The 14,440-nt window shown below is 43.6% G+C and overlaps 1 protein-coding gene across 2 annotated transcripts; it reads right to left on the bottom strand.

Moving 5' to 3' along the window:
• Window positions 1-659: 659 nt before the first annotated feature.
• Window positions 660-2,934, bottom strand: H2AZ1 (H2A.Z variant histone 1). 2 transcript variants are annotated; one of them, XM_020988287.2, is made up of 5 exons: window positions 2,692-2,934; window positions 2,067-2,144; window positions 1,755-1,868; window positions 1,459-1,588; window positions 660-1,102 (listed from the first exon to the last, which is right to left on the bottom strand). In XM_020988287.2, exons 1-5 carry the CDS (start codon window positions 2,692-2,694, stop codon window positions 1,041-1,043), a joined length of 387 nt encoding a protein of 128 aa, XP_020843946.1. In that variant the 5' UTR covers window positions 2,695-2,934; the 3' UTR covers window positions 660-1,040. The 2 variants fall into 2 exon arrangements, with proteins under 2 accessions (XP_020843946.1, XP_078004301.1); XM_078148175.1 differs by lacking the exon at window positions 2,692-2,934 and having other exon boundaries at window positions 2,067-2,303.
• Window positions 2,935-14,440: the final 11,506 nt, after the last annotated feature.

Genomic DNA, 14,440 nt, shown 5'->3' with positions numbered 1-14,440 from the left:
GTGTCTCGTCCAAGAGTATAAAAAAAATATTCACAACTACACATTGAGAAAACCTGAAAAAAAAAAGCCATAATACTACGTTTGGTAAAGAAACCACAAATAAAGCTGTGACAAGTGGTTTTCTGGTAAACACTAGTCTTTTACAAAAAGGGATTTCATACAGGTATACAAGATCCACTCATTAATAGCTGCCATCTTGCTCTCATAGGCCTAACGCTTTCCTTTGTGGGCCCCTACCCACAGTTTGGTCTAACTCATCCAAGGATTATGTTTCAGGATGAGTTGCTTATGTCTTCATCTACCTTTTTGTGGTGACCTACAGTACTATCTTTTCCTAATTACGATGACATTTGGCAAAAGTTATGACATTAGTGGGGACACAGCTACCCAGGTATGTACAGAGACTGAGAAGCTTCTCAACCTTTGAAAAATGCTGTCTCAACCTTTACTAATTTTCAATGCATCACCTATTTTTAGAGCTGCAGATGCATTTGATTTGCTTCTGGGTTGAAGTTACTTCCCACTCTAGTTGATCAAGAGAAACCTACGTTTAAGTTACTAGGCCATGTATTTTCAGATGGCTCATCTGACTTACGAGCATTTGGATCAAAACAGAGCTATCTTTCCGCTATGAAACACAAAAATTCAAGAAACAAAACTTGTTTTGGATATGACCTTTATTGAACTTATCCACCAGAGTGGAAATAAAAGTCTGTACAAAACCAAATGTTTGTTACTATAACTTCTGCATCACAATTAATATCCAAACAGATTTTTAAAAACAGTCAACTCAATCAAAACCCACTACTTCAGAATCAATAGCTTCTTTGAAGCCACAGTAACACTTAAATATGGTTAAGACTTCAATGCAGAAATTTGGTTGGCTGGAAAGCTAAGTAAGCTTCCAACTTAATCAAAATAGAATTACAAAAAGGCAAAATTGTGGTTTTCACAGAGATACAGTCCACTGGAAATCACCAACACTGGACAGTTGTTAAGAGTATTTAGAGTCCTGAGATAACATGGAATCCAGGCATCCTTTAAACAGTCTTCTGTTGTCCTTTCTTTCCAATCAGAGATTTATGGATGTGTGGAATCACACCTATAAGAGTGTTAAAGGATTAGAAGCTTTCTTTTTTTAAAGCATGATGCAAATTAACTATTTAAGAGCACTAGCATAGAATCTGTATCTGCCCCTCTTTATAGTTCTTAATTAAAAGGCTAATTAGTCCAACTTGAAAAAAGAACATTATTTTTCCATTTCAACGAAAGCAGACTGCTTACACGCAGAATACAAACTGCCTGAATATGGCAGGGCAGCTTTTCTACAGGCCGACACACTAAATTGCAGCTCTACAAAGTCATTAGTAACGTCTACGCTAACAACCGAGTGCAAGCTTGATCAAAACTTCACAGCGGTTTTCCCTCTGGCAACCGTAGGTAAGGTCGGCTACGTACCACCACCAGCAATTGTTGCCTTAATAAGAGAGTCCAATTCTTCATCCCCACGAATGGCGAGCTGCAAGTGGCGAGGGGTGATGCGCTTCACCTTTAAGTCTTTCGATGCATTTCCTGCCAGCTCCAGGACCTGCGGGGACGAGCCTTCCATCAATGCGCCAACTTCGCTCCCCCGCGCCGGCCCTCGCCGCCCAGTGACCCCGGGCTCCCCCTGGCGTCCAGACGCGGCCGCGGCCACCTCCCCTCCAGCCCCTCCGCCTCTTCCCGGCGCTCCGGGAGCCGCAGCGGCCCTTTACCTCTGCAGTTAGGTATTCCAGGATGGCCGCACTGTACACGGCGGCGGTGGCTCCCACGCGCCCGTGGCTCGTTGTCCGGGACTTCAGATGCCGATGAATGCGGCCCACTGGGAACTTGGAGAAAACGCCAAGAATGCACAAAAACGATCCGGCCGGGCGGGGGCCGGGCTCGCCGGCACTCCCGCCAAATCTCGACCCGGGCGGGGACAGCGGGTGCCCGCGCTCCCACCGCCGCCTCCCTCCCGAGCCCACGAGCGAGGGGGGGGGACCCGCCCGCCCGCCCGCCCTCCCCAAGGGGCGATCCCCACTGACCTGCAAGCCAGCCCTCTGCGAGCGGGAAACCGCCTTTGTCTTCGCCTTTCCGGAGTCCTTCCCAGCCTTCCCGCCAGCCTGGAGGGGGCACACACCCATGCGGGCGGGAGGAGGGGTCGGGGGGTGGAGGTCCTCAGCCCGACCGCCGGGCCCCCTCCCCCTCCGCGGGGCCTCCCAACGCCCGGCCCGAGCATTTCCCCGGGCGCGAGCGGGCGGGGGATGGGAGGAGGGAGGGAGGCCGCCCCCGCCTCCCCGGGGCCCCCGCGGCTCCCCGCCCGCCCGCCCGCCGGTGGCGCTGGGGCCGCCGCGCGCGGGCCTCCGGGAGCGCGCGCGCGCCCCCTGCCCCGGGCACGCGCGGCGCCGCGCACGCGCGCCACCAACCGTCGCCGCCGCCGCCACGAGACCGGAGGCGGCTCCCTCCCTCCATCCCTCCCCCAACCGTCCCCCTCTCCTCCGCTTCCTCCTCCTCCTCCTCCCTCGAGTCGTCCAGGCGCGCGCGCGCGCCCCTAACCGCCGCTTCTCCCCCTAGTCCCCGGTGTGTAACGGTGCCCTCCCCCTCTCCCCTCCCCCTTCTCCAGCCGGGAACCAGCCCGCGGAATCCTTCAGGCTCTTCTGCTAAGTTTACCATTTCGAGTTGTGCGTGAAGCTCTGTCGCACACACGCTCACGGCAGAGAATGGACCCAGCAAACACCCGGGCAGAGATCCCGCCGGCGACTGCTCTGGCGCACCGCGATTCAAACTGCGCTGTCTCCCGCCTTCCCCGCTCCCTTTATACTGCAGAATGTTCCCTCATCCGGGAACTCGGATCGCCCCCCGCACCAATGGCTGCCACTCGCCCTGGAGACGCGTCCTCGCCGCCTCAGCCAATGAGCACGAGAAGCAAGAGGACGTAGGGGCGGGCTTCTCGCCGCTCTAGCGAGAACTGGTGTCGGGGTGGGGGTGGGGGGGAATGAAAGGGAAGGCGAGAAGGAGGGAGGGGGAGAAATGGAGCAAGTTAAGGCGCTCAAGCGTAGAAGCGAGCCAGCCGGCGTCACGTGACTGGGGGCGGTGCGGAGGAAGGGCGCGCGCCGAGGCTCCCCGCCGGGGCGCCCGTGCATGCACGCTCCGTGCCGCGCCGCGCGCCCGCGGGCTCCGGCCCCTGGTGGGCGTGCAACGCTCCAGCCCGCTGATCCCCAGCCTGTACCCACCTCGCCGCCCCTCCCTCTACACCGCCCTCCCCACCCCCACGCCCTTGACTCTCAGAGCAGGCCAGCATCCCCTGCTCATCCAGCCAGACAGCCAGCGGGCTTGGAAAAGAGCCTTCCTCCGTCTCGATTAACCGTGGCAGGCTGGCGTTTCCGCGGCAAACTCCCCTCCCTTTGCAGCCAATAGCGGGCGGGTAGGTATGCACGAGCCGCAGCAGGGGGTCCCCGCGGAGCCCCAAAGGAGGGGGGAGGGAGTTGAAACAAAAAGCGAAGTGCGGCGTGAGGCGAACCTCTGGGGGCCCTGCGTGGAGCCGAGCCTGTGGCGCTTTTCTCCCCTCGACGACTGGTTGCGTGACCCGTGCATGTCAGCGGCTGGCTGACAGCTACGGACCGTCCGGGTGAGCCGGCGCACGCGGACTTTCTCTGTGACTGGCGTCCTGTCTGTCCGGGATCAGCTCATGCGTAACGTGACCCTCCTCGCTGCCCAGTAGTTGTTGGGGCTGGAGGGCAGCATCGGGGCAAAATTTGGGAAACACTAGACTTTAAAAACGCCCATTTCTGATTAGTTTGACAAGCTACGGAAAGAACTCCCCTCCTCTATGAAGGTGGGGAGAGTAAATTGTAAGTGAAAAAGCACCGCTGAACCTAGGTAAGACTCAAACCATGGGATGTGAGCTCCTTGTTTCTATGGCAATGGCTGCTGGGCTTGCAAGAACCCGGAATGGGGAAGCTGGCTTGTCCTCGAGTGCTGGACAGGGACTTTTCTTTTTCCCGGCCATTCCTTTCCATCCAGCACGTTGTCTGGCAGACATCACACCTGACAGTACTTGAAAACAAAGTCAAGGCGCAGCAAGTAGGTCATCAATAGTAGGTAACGTGGAGCCATCCTAGTGCTGGGGAAGGTAAAAGCCAAGATGATTCCAAAGAACATCTTTTTGTACCCCAGAAAAATCCTGATAACTTCAATGACTTCGTTTCCAAGGGAAAGGGAGAACTTTTTCACGTCGAATAAAAGTGAATAAAATAAAATAAAATAAAAATGGAATAAAAGTAAAGAAGAGCTTTATACAGGAACATGAGTCCAAACAGGTAGCATTTCAAACTTCTGAAGTAGTTTTGCCTAAAACAATTTTTGAAAAAGATAATTTACAGAAGATCTTCCATATCACCACCTGGTCGTTCCGGGATTGAGAGAACTGGCAGTGATTGGCAGGGGACAATTTTTTCCCTTCACTGAGTTATCCCTGCACCCAAACCACTTCTGGTTCGGAGCAGAGAGGGGAAAGTAGGAAATGAGTGCAGAGTGAGAGCTTGGATGGAGTTAATGAGACCAAGATCATGGGTTTCAATGAAACAGGCCACTTAGCTTTGCACCAAGTGAAGAAGAACATGTTTTTAGGGTCACAGGTTTCGCTTTCAACCCGGGCCAGCCTTACAGCTCACAAATGCATACCTTTGATTACAAGAGAGATCAAATCAGTGGATTTGCTCAGCTCAAACCTACTATCACTACTGGAAAAACAGCATCATTTTTGTATACATGAAAAGTACTTCACTGGAATTTTTCCCATGCTCTCAACTCACACCCATAGTTAGAGGAACTTTGGTCTCCTAGAAATAAAAATTCATGTCATGCATTTCAGTCCTTCATAATAAACTGTTGCTCCCTCATTTTTTTCTTTCTCATACTTACTACTCTCAACTAGGTTGTGTGATATTTATGTATTTTGTGTCTCTTATCACTCAAAAAGTATTAACACTTGCTTTGCATTCCCTGAAGGACCATGACTTCTATTTCTTTTGTTTTCCTGGGAGCATCTAACCTGCTGAAGTATGCGTTTAATAAATGTCGGGTGACTTAACTTCATTTGTCCAGCTACTTAGTGAGTTAGTCTACAATCATACAGAATGAGAAAGGACTTCAAAGGTGGGTGATCAGGAATCCCTGATGTGATCACCCATCCTCCACTTGAAGATTGTCTCCCCCCATCTTCATACATTCTGGTTCCAGCCTCTGCTTCTAGGACCTGGTGTCTTGGTACCCCAGAGTTCAGAACTCCTGATTTTTGAAAGGCCTCCGTTTATAACTCAAAATCCAGCCCTGCTCTGAAGCTGTCACCGCTTGTCCTCATCCCCTTCCCTTCTCCACCTCCAGCTCTGGATCTGTAATCAGATCAGCACTATGATTCAATGAAAGGATGTGAGTCACAATCCCAGTGACTTCCCAGGCAGCCTCTTCCCTATTTATGTAGTCTGTTCCCATTAGAATATAAACTCCTTGAGGGCAGAAACAGTTTGGGTTTTTGCATTTGCATCTCCAGTGCTAGGAACATATGAAGCACTTAATACATTTTTTAGAAAAGTTCTTGGAGAACTCACTATTTCTCAGGCAATCCATTCTACTTTGGAATGGCTCTAATTGTTAGAAAGCTTTTCCTTCCATCAAGCTGAAATCTGCATGCTACTCTGAAACATATGATCATATAATTTTGAGCTAAAAGAGAATTTAGAGATAATCTAGTCTATTATAGGCCAAGCCTTAAGCAGAATAAAGGTTTAAAATGTAACCGTGGAACATAAAACACAAATTAAGACCAACTTTACTAAGATGAGTTTACAAAGGGCACAATTCCAAAGTTAAAGGGATAGAAAATATTACCTTAGGTAGGCACCACAAACAACAATCATCCAGAAAAGAAGCATCAATTTACCTCTCCCCGAGGCAATTGCAGAACTGAGTACTCCATTCCCCCTGGGGCTAAGGCTCTTTATATATCAAGGGTCAGAAACCCCTCCCTCCCCATCCCTTTCTTCAGGGGCCAACCTACTTTACCAACTGCATGAGATGCCTAGTGTATATGCAGCATTGGAAGGAGCCACAGAGCAGGAAAAAGAAGGGAAGAGAAGAGGTGGAAAGATCGTTCATTCCTTCCCAACATCTTATCCACATAAAACAACACAGTTCCTTCCACAGAGTTTAACTCATTCCTTTCATAGAAGAGCACCACAAGGCCTCAGATGGGTCTTGACTCGCTTAGTTGCATAAGTAGTGAAGCCATGTAACTTGGACGTCAATTCAGGTTCTCTGACTCTAAAGTTTGTCCTCATTCATGCACCCAGCTCTCTGTTGTTCGTAGTCCTGCTAGCCAAGGTCAGGAAGATGGTCTAACTCCTCTTCCAAGACAGATCTTCAAATACTTAAAACTGCTATCATGTCCTTCCAAAGCATTCTCTTTTCTAGACTAACTATTCCAATTCCTTCAACCAATTCTCATATAAAGTGCCACTCTAGAGTGCCAGGCCTGGAGTCAGGGAGATCTAGCTTCCTGCTTTCAAATCTGGCCTCAGACACTAGATGTGTGACCCTGCACAGAGTCACTTAATCCTGTTCACCTCAATTTTCCTTATCTGGCAAATGAACTGGAGAAGGAAATGGCAAACCACTCCAGTATCTTTACCAAGAAAACCCTAAATGGAACCAGGAAGAGTTGGACAGGACTGAAAAATGACTTTGAGAGAGACGTATTTGATAAGAATGACATCTATGCCTTCATACAAGTCTTGAGAAATTCTTGAGAGCCTTCCTGTTCAACATATGATTTGTCCAAGTCTAATATAGTTTTAGGCTTCTGATTGAACAAAATTACAAAAATAGTTGAGGGCCCAATAATATGAGCAGATTTTAAAAAAACATAACATATCATTCCTGTCTTTCAGATCCTTACCCGGAGGCTACTTTAGAGAATTAGAAAAACATATGACAAGTGGAAAGTCAGCGTAACATTATAAGAGCCCAGTTAAAAGACCATTATTACATAGTCAAAGTAACAGGATCCTCCCCTGACAGAGGGGAGAAAAAGAAAGTGAAAGGAAAAATGAATAGGATTTAGCATCTGATTAGAAAACAGGAAGGGAAGAAAGGGTAAAAGATGGGAGTCCAGGATGACTCAGGTTTCAAAAGTGGATGGCTGCTATCAACAGAAACAGGGTCAACTTCAAGAGGTGAACTGAGGGTCAGGTAGGAGATGAACTCCATCTTATCTGTATCCATTTAAGGTGACAGCAGGTAAAGCAGACATTTTCAGAAAGTAAGTGGAAATGTGACTTTACAGACTCAGGTCAGGGCTAGGGATAAAGATCTGGCAGTTATTTGTATGGAGGCAGGTTTTTTTTTCCCCGATTTTTTTTTTACTGGTGAGACACTTGGGGTTAAGTGACTTGCCCAGGGTCACACAGCTAGTAAGCGTCAAGTGTCTGAGACTAGATTTGAACTCAGGTCCTCCTGACTCCAAGGTCGGAGATCTATCCACTGTACCACCTAGCTACCCCTGGAGGCAGTTATTGAAAGTATAATTTTAGATAGGAACTCTGAAAGAATAAAATTAGCAACCACAATAGCAAAATTTATAGCAAATATATAGCAAATAGCAAAAAAAAATAGCAAAAAACATTGATTACCAAAGAGATCATCACATCAATGGATATGCAGAGGTAGGAGAATTAGGACACTACTGTCATAGAAGGCAGGATGGTGCAGTGTACAAAATGTTAAACTTGGAGTCACAGACACTGAACTGAAATCCTGGCTCTGTGACCTTGGACAAATCACTTTCTCTCTTTAGACCTCATCTGGAAAATGAAATGGGGGAGAGACTAGATGCTTTTAAAGCCCCTTCCAGCTACTTCATCTTCTCCTTTGATCCTAAAAGAAAGCAACTGGTATCAAACAATACAAAGAGGAAGATCATAGGGTCATAGGATTTAAATCTAAAAGGAACATCTCATTTTGTTTTGAGTGAATGACAAAGCATTTGGTAAGAACTTACTACACTTGCCAAGAACTGTGCCTACTGATAAGTTTACAAATACCGAAGTGAAGACAGTATCTATCCTCAGGACCTCACATTCTCTTTAAAAATAATTTTAATTTTTTGTTATTATGTACTTGAACATCAGCAAACACAAACATTTCCATATGCAAAGAATAGAAAACAATAGGAATCTCTGTCATGTACAGCACGGGTTTTAGAAAACATATCCCATTCAACATTTCACCTACAAAGCCCTCCTGTTTTTCTGTATCTCTCTTCTGTTGTCTTCTAGACATTAAAAAAAAAGTTTCACTGATACGCTTTTCATTCTCTTCTTATTTTTGGAGGCATCACACTTCATCCCAAACTTTGGTCTCCCTTGTGACAAATAAGAATGGGCAATCTGCCACTCTCCCCACCCCCTCCCCCAGCCTAAGACCATGTCTAAAATGTATATCTCATTCTGTACTTTTATTCAAAGGCTCTTTATTGATTATAATTTTATTGCATTATGAACAGTAAAGATGTATTGAATATCTTTGCCTTTCTGGATTTGTTTATGAGGTTTTTAGTTCTCAGCACATAATCAATTTTTATAATAGTGCTATGTACAACTGAATGAATATTTATTTCAATTGCCATTCAGCAATCACCAGAAGGTTTTCATATCTAAATTTCCTAAAATTCCATTTGGGTCCATAATTTCTTTCTTGTTTATTTTTTGTTAGGTTAGGGCCACATCGAGGATACTATCATAGTTTTGTTGTCTATTTCTCTTTGTAATTCAATTAACTTTCAAGTACTTAGGGACATTACCATTTGGGGTGTATGTGTGTATATGTACATATATTATTATTATTATTATTAAAAGTACTGATATTATTAATCATGCCTTTGAGTATATTGTAGTTTCATCTTTTAACGATATCTATTTACTGCTGACTTGTCTGAGATAATTGCTACCTCTGTTTTTTTTTTTAATTTGTCTAGGACTTAATAAATTATTTTTCAGTCCCTCATTTTAACTATGTGAATATTTGTGTTTCAACTGTTTCTTACAAGCAACAAATTGGTAGATTTGACTTTCTAACCCATTCTATCCACCTTCTTCAATTTTATGAGTGAATTCATAACATTCACATTCACATATTATAGTTAAATGTTTATTTTCCTCCATCATTTCCTCTTAGACTTTTCCCTCTTTTACTCTTGCTTCCTTCTTTGCCAAAAGAAAAGGGAATGAAAGAGAGAATGTCATGAATATTAGTAGTCAATAATTCAAGTGGTCTGCTCTAACTCTACTGCTCCTCCTCTCTTTACCTCACCTAGACTGCAACCATTGTTCTTATAGTCTTTTTTCCCCCTTGAATTCCATTGTAATATCTCCCCTCCAAAGGTGCACTTTGTTTTCCTTGGGTCTGTTCCCCTTCCTCAAATCTATTCTTTCTCCTGAACTGCTAGCCCCTTATCCCTGTCCCCACCTATTTCTCATTTGAATTTGATGTAGTTCTACCTCTGAACTCTCTCTGTATATGAGGTCAACCCTCCTTTTTCTAGTTCAGATAAGACTGAGATGTATGAGATGTCTACTGTTGCCACCCCATCCTTCATGTTTTTATACTCATCTTCCAGCACACTGCAATTATGAGAAATAGTATATCATTCTCTCTTCTTCCTCAGTTCTTCCCTAGTATATGTATTCTTCCTCCTTTTTCTTTCCTTTCTTTTTTTCCACTTTTTTAAATTAATTTATTTTGCTTTATCAACAATCACTTCCATAAGCTTTTGAGTTTTGAATTTTTCTCCCCCTTCCTCCCCACCTCCTTTTCCAAGACAGTGTGCAATCTGATATAGGTTATACATATACATTCCTATTAAACATATTTTCACATTAGTGATGTTGTAAGTAAGAATTAGAACCAATAGGAGGAACCACAAGAAAGAGGAAACAAAACAGAAGGAAAAAAAACAGCAAATAGTATTCTTTGATCTGCATTCAAACTCCATAGTTCTTTCTGTGGATGTGGATAGCATTTTCCATCATGAGGCCTCTGGAGATGTCTTGGATGCTTGTATTGCTGAGAAGGGTTAAGTCTATCAATATTAGTCATCACACAACTTGGCCATTACTGTGTACAAGTTCTCTTGGTTCTGCTCACTTCACTCAGCATCAGACCATACAAGTCTTTCCAAGTTTTTCTGAAGTCTACCTGCTCATCATTTCTTATAGCACAACAGTATTCCATTACATTCATATACCACAACTTGTTCAGCCATTCCCCAATGGACGGGCATCCTCTCAATTTCCAATTCTTTGCTACCACAAAAAGAGCTGCTATACATATTTTTGTACATGTGGGTCCTTTTCCCATTTTTATGATCTCTTTGGGATACAATCTCTTTCCTTTCTTAAAGCTATAACAACAGAATAAAACTACTAGATAATGTCCGTCTTCCTTACCTCCCCTGTGACCTTTGAAGACAATTGGGTTCAGAAGGAATATTAATCTCTTCTCCTCTATTAGAATGTCTGCAGTTGAATTATATTTATTCTTTTCTGACTGCTTCAGTGTATTTCTCCCACTAGAGTTCTCTAGATTCTTGTATCTGCATTTCAAAATTTCTACTCAACTTTGGTCCTTTCATGAGACATGCTTGAAAGTTACTATTGTATTAAAGATTCATTTCCCAGACCCTCTGCACAAGAATTGCTTTCTTTCCTTTATGGCATTGCCCATTCTTATGTGATCCTGATTGAGGTTTATTGGAATTTTCCTGGCCTATGTTTCAGGTTAGTTGTTTCCACATCACATTTTCTTCTGTTTTCAATCTTTTAACTTTGTGTAATATTTCTTGTCCCCTAGAGTCATTGAATTCTGTTTGCTCCATTGTATATTTTAAAGAATTCATTGCTTAGGTAAGGTTTTCTAGTCTCTGATTTGTTATTTGTCTTCCAACTTTTTCCTCCAGAGCTTTTATTTATTTTATATTTTTAAAAAATCTCGCTGAATTTCTTCCAAGAACTGTTAAAGTCTTTGCAGCCAACAATTTTTTTTTCCTGTGGGGCCCTTTTAGGAGTCGTGGAGTTATTCTCTTTTTTCTGGTCTTGCCTCTTAGGCATCTTAACCTGTAGTATTTCTTCATTGTGTTGGATATTTTCCCCTATTTATTCATATTTCCAGCTTCAGTTTCTAGTTTGGATTTTGTTCCTGGATCAGGCTTTGCTACCTCTCAGACTCTTAGATGGAGTTGTTAGGCTTTGCTGATTTCTATCCAGGATTTCTGTTGCTCCTACTACTGGCTTCCACCACCCCGCTTGGGTTCAGTGTACTGGCAGGCTTCATATTTCCTTATAGTCTCCTTAGTCAGAGCACTACAGACTTTCAGAACTGTTTTACCTGAGATTCTACTGGCTTCCCTGGTAAGACCCCACTCTGAATGTTTGGAGCTTTCAGGCTCCCTTTTGTAGTCCTGGGATAGATGGAGAAGCATACTCTTATTTCTCTTTGGATTTCTTGATAACTATTCTACCTCATACCCTTTTAAGATTTTTGTAAAAGCATATGTAAGAGTTGTTCTCCCTTAAGATTTTTCATGCTGCCATCTTAATTGGACCCTCTTCCCCACCCCCTACACTTTGGATGAAGAATGACAAAATCTGCTGGATTTATATTTTACTTTCTTAGTCAGTCTAAATGACCTGTAAGGTCCATCATGACTATAAAATCCTATGATTCTGTATTTAAAATACCATATAGCAAATTTACTTTTAATAACAGTGACATGCGACAGTTCTTTTTGGTCTTTGAATTCCACCCAAATTTTAATCAGCAGGAATACTGGGGTGGCGGGATGCAGAAAGATCTCAATTAAAAAAAAAAAAAAGGGAAGACGCTAGAACCATCCAGGATATAACCAGCCCCTCTGTCTTTCCTTGTATTTGTATGGTGACCAAAAAGATTGCCAGAGAGTCTAATTTAGCTCCTGGCTCATCCACTTCTTCTCCTTCTTTAATAATTAGAAAATGGAGCTACTAATCAAAGCCAACAAAGACTTGAACCTATATTTTTCTGACACTAATTTCAGCCCTCTATCTACACCACATTGCCTATTTTGTATATGACTCTGAATTAGGTGACTGAGAATAATCCTTGGCACTGCCTATGGGCAACTGTGTGGAACTGTGGGGAAAGCCAGAGTGATGCCCCGTGACACTTGTTGAGAGCCACGCAGAGCTATAGAAGAGATGATGTGGACTTGTAGGAGGCACCGGGATAGCAGCCCCTAAGGAACATGGAATTTGAAGTCAGAGAACCTGAATTCCAATTTGAGTCTAGCCATTTATGACTAGGGTGACCTTCAGAAAGTCAATCAATTTCAGTGCTTCTCAAACTTTATGGTCCCCTTTGTACTTATAAAAATTATTGAGGTTCCCCAAAAGCCTTAGTTTATATGGGTTATATCTATCAATATTTACTACATTGGAAATTGACATAAATTTAAAATATTTTTTAAGTCAAAATAATTACAAAACACATCATGTGTTAATAAAAATAATATTTTTCTTTAAAAAAACTATTTTAAAAATTAGTGAAAAAAGTGGCATTGTTGGATATATATTCTTGTGTAACCTTGTTCCAAAGCCTGTTGGTGTGTGACTCTGCTTCATGAGGGGCAAGACAAAGTTGGTGAGAGCTGAAAAACTCCAGCTCTTTCATTCCTCTTTAGGACTCCTCAAGTGGCCTTCTTCCCAGAACCCTTTAAGTGTTGAACTACTTTGGTTGCTCGTGGTTTCCAGCTTCAAGAGGCAAAGTAAAAGAGGCCAACCCCACTGCAGTATGCTGAAGGAAAAGACTGGGGCACTTGAGTGAGCTGACAGTCTCCATCACTTTCCTATCTCCACCTTGCTACACTAAAGATTGTGGGGAGCTTCCCCTTGGGTAAGATCTAGAACTCTCAATCTTTTTCTCTTTCCCTTTCCCTTTCTTCCCCTCTCTCCATTTAAGCTGTTAGGTCATTCCCAGTGGGAGCTTCTTCACTCTGTATTATTTAGTATATATTCTCCTATGTATACCTACTTTGGTTTCTGTCTTGCTACTGATTTGGATAAATGGATTTTCTTTGCTATTTGAACTATGTGTGTTCCTAGTGGAACTGATATTTGAAGGGAAAGGAGTCAAGCCTTGGATATAGAGCTTGGAGTCTCCCTTACTCCCCAAAATAATGACAAAATGGTCAGAAGTCAGATTGAACCCAATTATATTTCCTAGACTAGACCAACGATACTTAAGAGAGTAAATAGATATAATTCTAGCCTGGTACTCCTCCTCTCTGAAGAAAATAGAGTGGCTTCTGGCTCCAACTTCCCGGCCTCTTTCATCTTTGTTGGAAGCCAGCAGCACCCATAGCAACTTGATTATGAAGCATCCCCCCAAAAGACTGATGCTTGAGAAATTCTGTAGAGGCTGAATAAAGCTACAGGTCTCCAGCTCTCACAGCTCGGCCTCACCCCTATGCTCAGCAGAACACTCATCTCCACCAATTAGGAGAAAGTCTCATATCAGTGGGCTTTGACATGGGTTACATTTGCAAATTTCTTTAATGTTTGGCTTAACAGAAGACAATTGGATTCTCTGATCTGCTTCTGCATTTAGCCTGTTGTGATATGTTATTTTGAAGTCTATGAAGAAAATCTGACCTCATAAACCCACGCATGGTTGGAAAAGGGAACACCATTTTAAATAGGAAAATAATGTCTTAGTATCATTATGAAAATAGCTTTGACCTCATGGACCTCAGCAAAAGTGAAGACTCTGCATTAAGTGTCTGAGAACAATCCTTGGCCACACTCTGAGAACTGCTAGGTTAGATGCAATCCCTAAGATTCCTCCCAATTTTGAATCTATGACTCTATGAACTGATCTAACTTCTTAACTTGAGTTCCCTCACCTGTGAAATAAAATGAAGGGGTTGAACCCTAAGGTCCCTATGGACTCTGGTGACCCTGTGATGCTAAGGTGATCCCTACCATGCTTGGTGACCAAGAAAAGATTCACTTTTCATCGCCCCCATCCAATGACTTTTGGGTAATTTTCCCTTTATTTTTGACTAGATAGTCAAGGGATACACTGAAACCCTCTATTATCCTAATTCTTATTTATATGATAATTTTTAAGGTTTCCAAAGTTCTTTTCTCAAAGGAGGTGTTATGAGTATTATCCTCATTCGGTACATGAAGGAACATGAATACACTATCATTGGCATGGGAACCCATATGGCCAAGGCTCTACGGGGGAAGAGCAAGTCACTCCTCAGATGTTCCAGGGCTGCCATAACTTCTGGTGACATAATTGTATTGCCCTTTTTGGCCCTGATTCC

Source organism: Phascolarctos cinereus, unplaced genomic scaffold (genome assembly GCF_003287225.1).
Source record: "Phascolarctos cinereus isolate Bilbo 61053 unplaced genomic scaffold, phaCin_HiC Scaffold_9;HRSCAF=440, whole genome shotgun sequence".
In the NCBI taxonomy this organism is placed as follows: domain Eukaryota; kingdom Metazoa; phylum Chordata; class Mammalia; order Diprotodontia; family Phascolarctidae; genus Phascolarctos; species Phascolarctos cinereus.
This window is presented reverse-complemented; position numbering and strand designations above follow the sequence as displayed.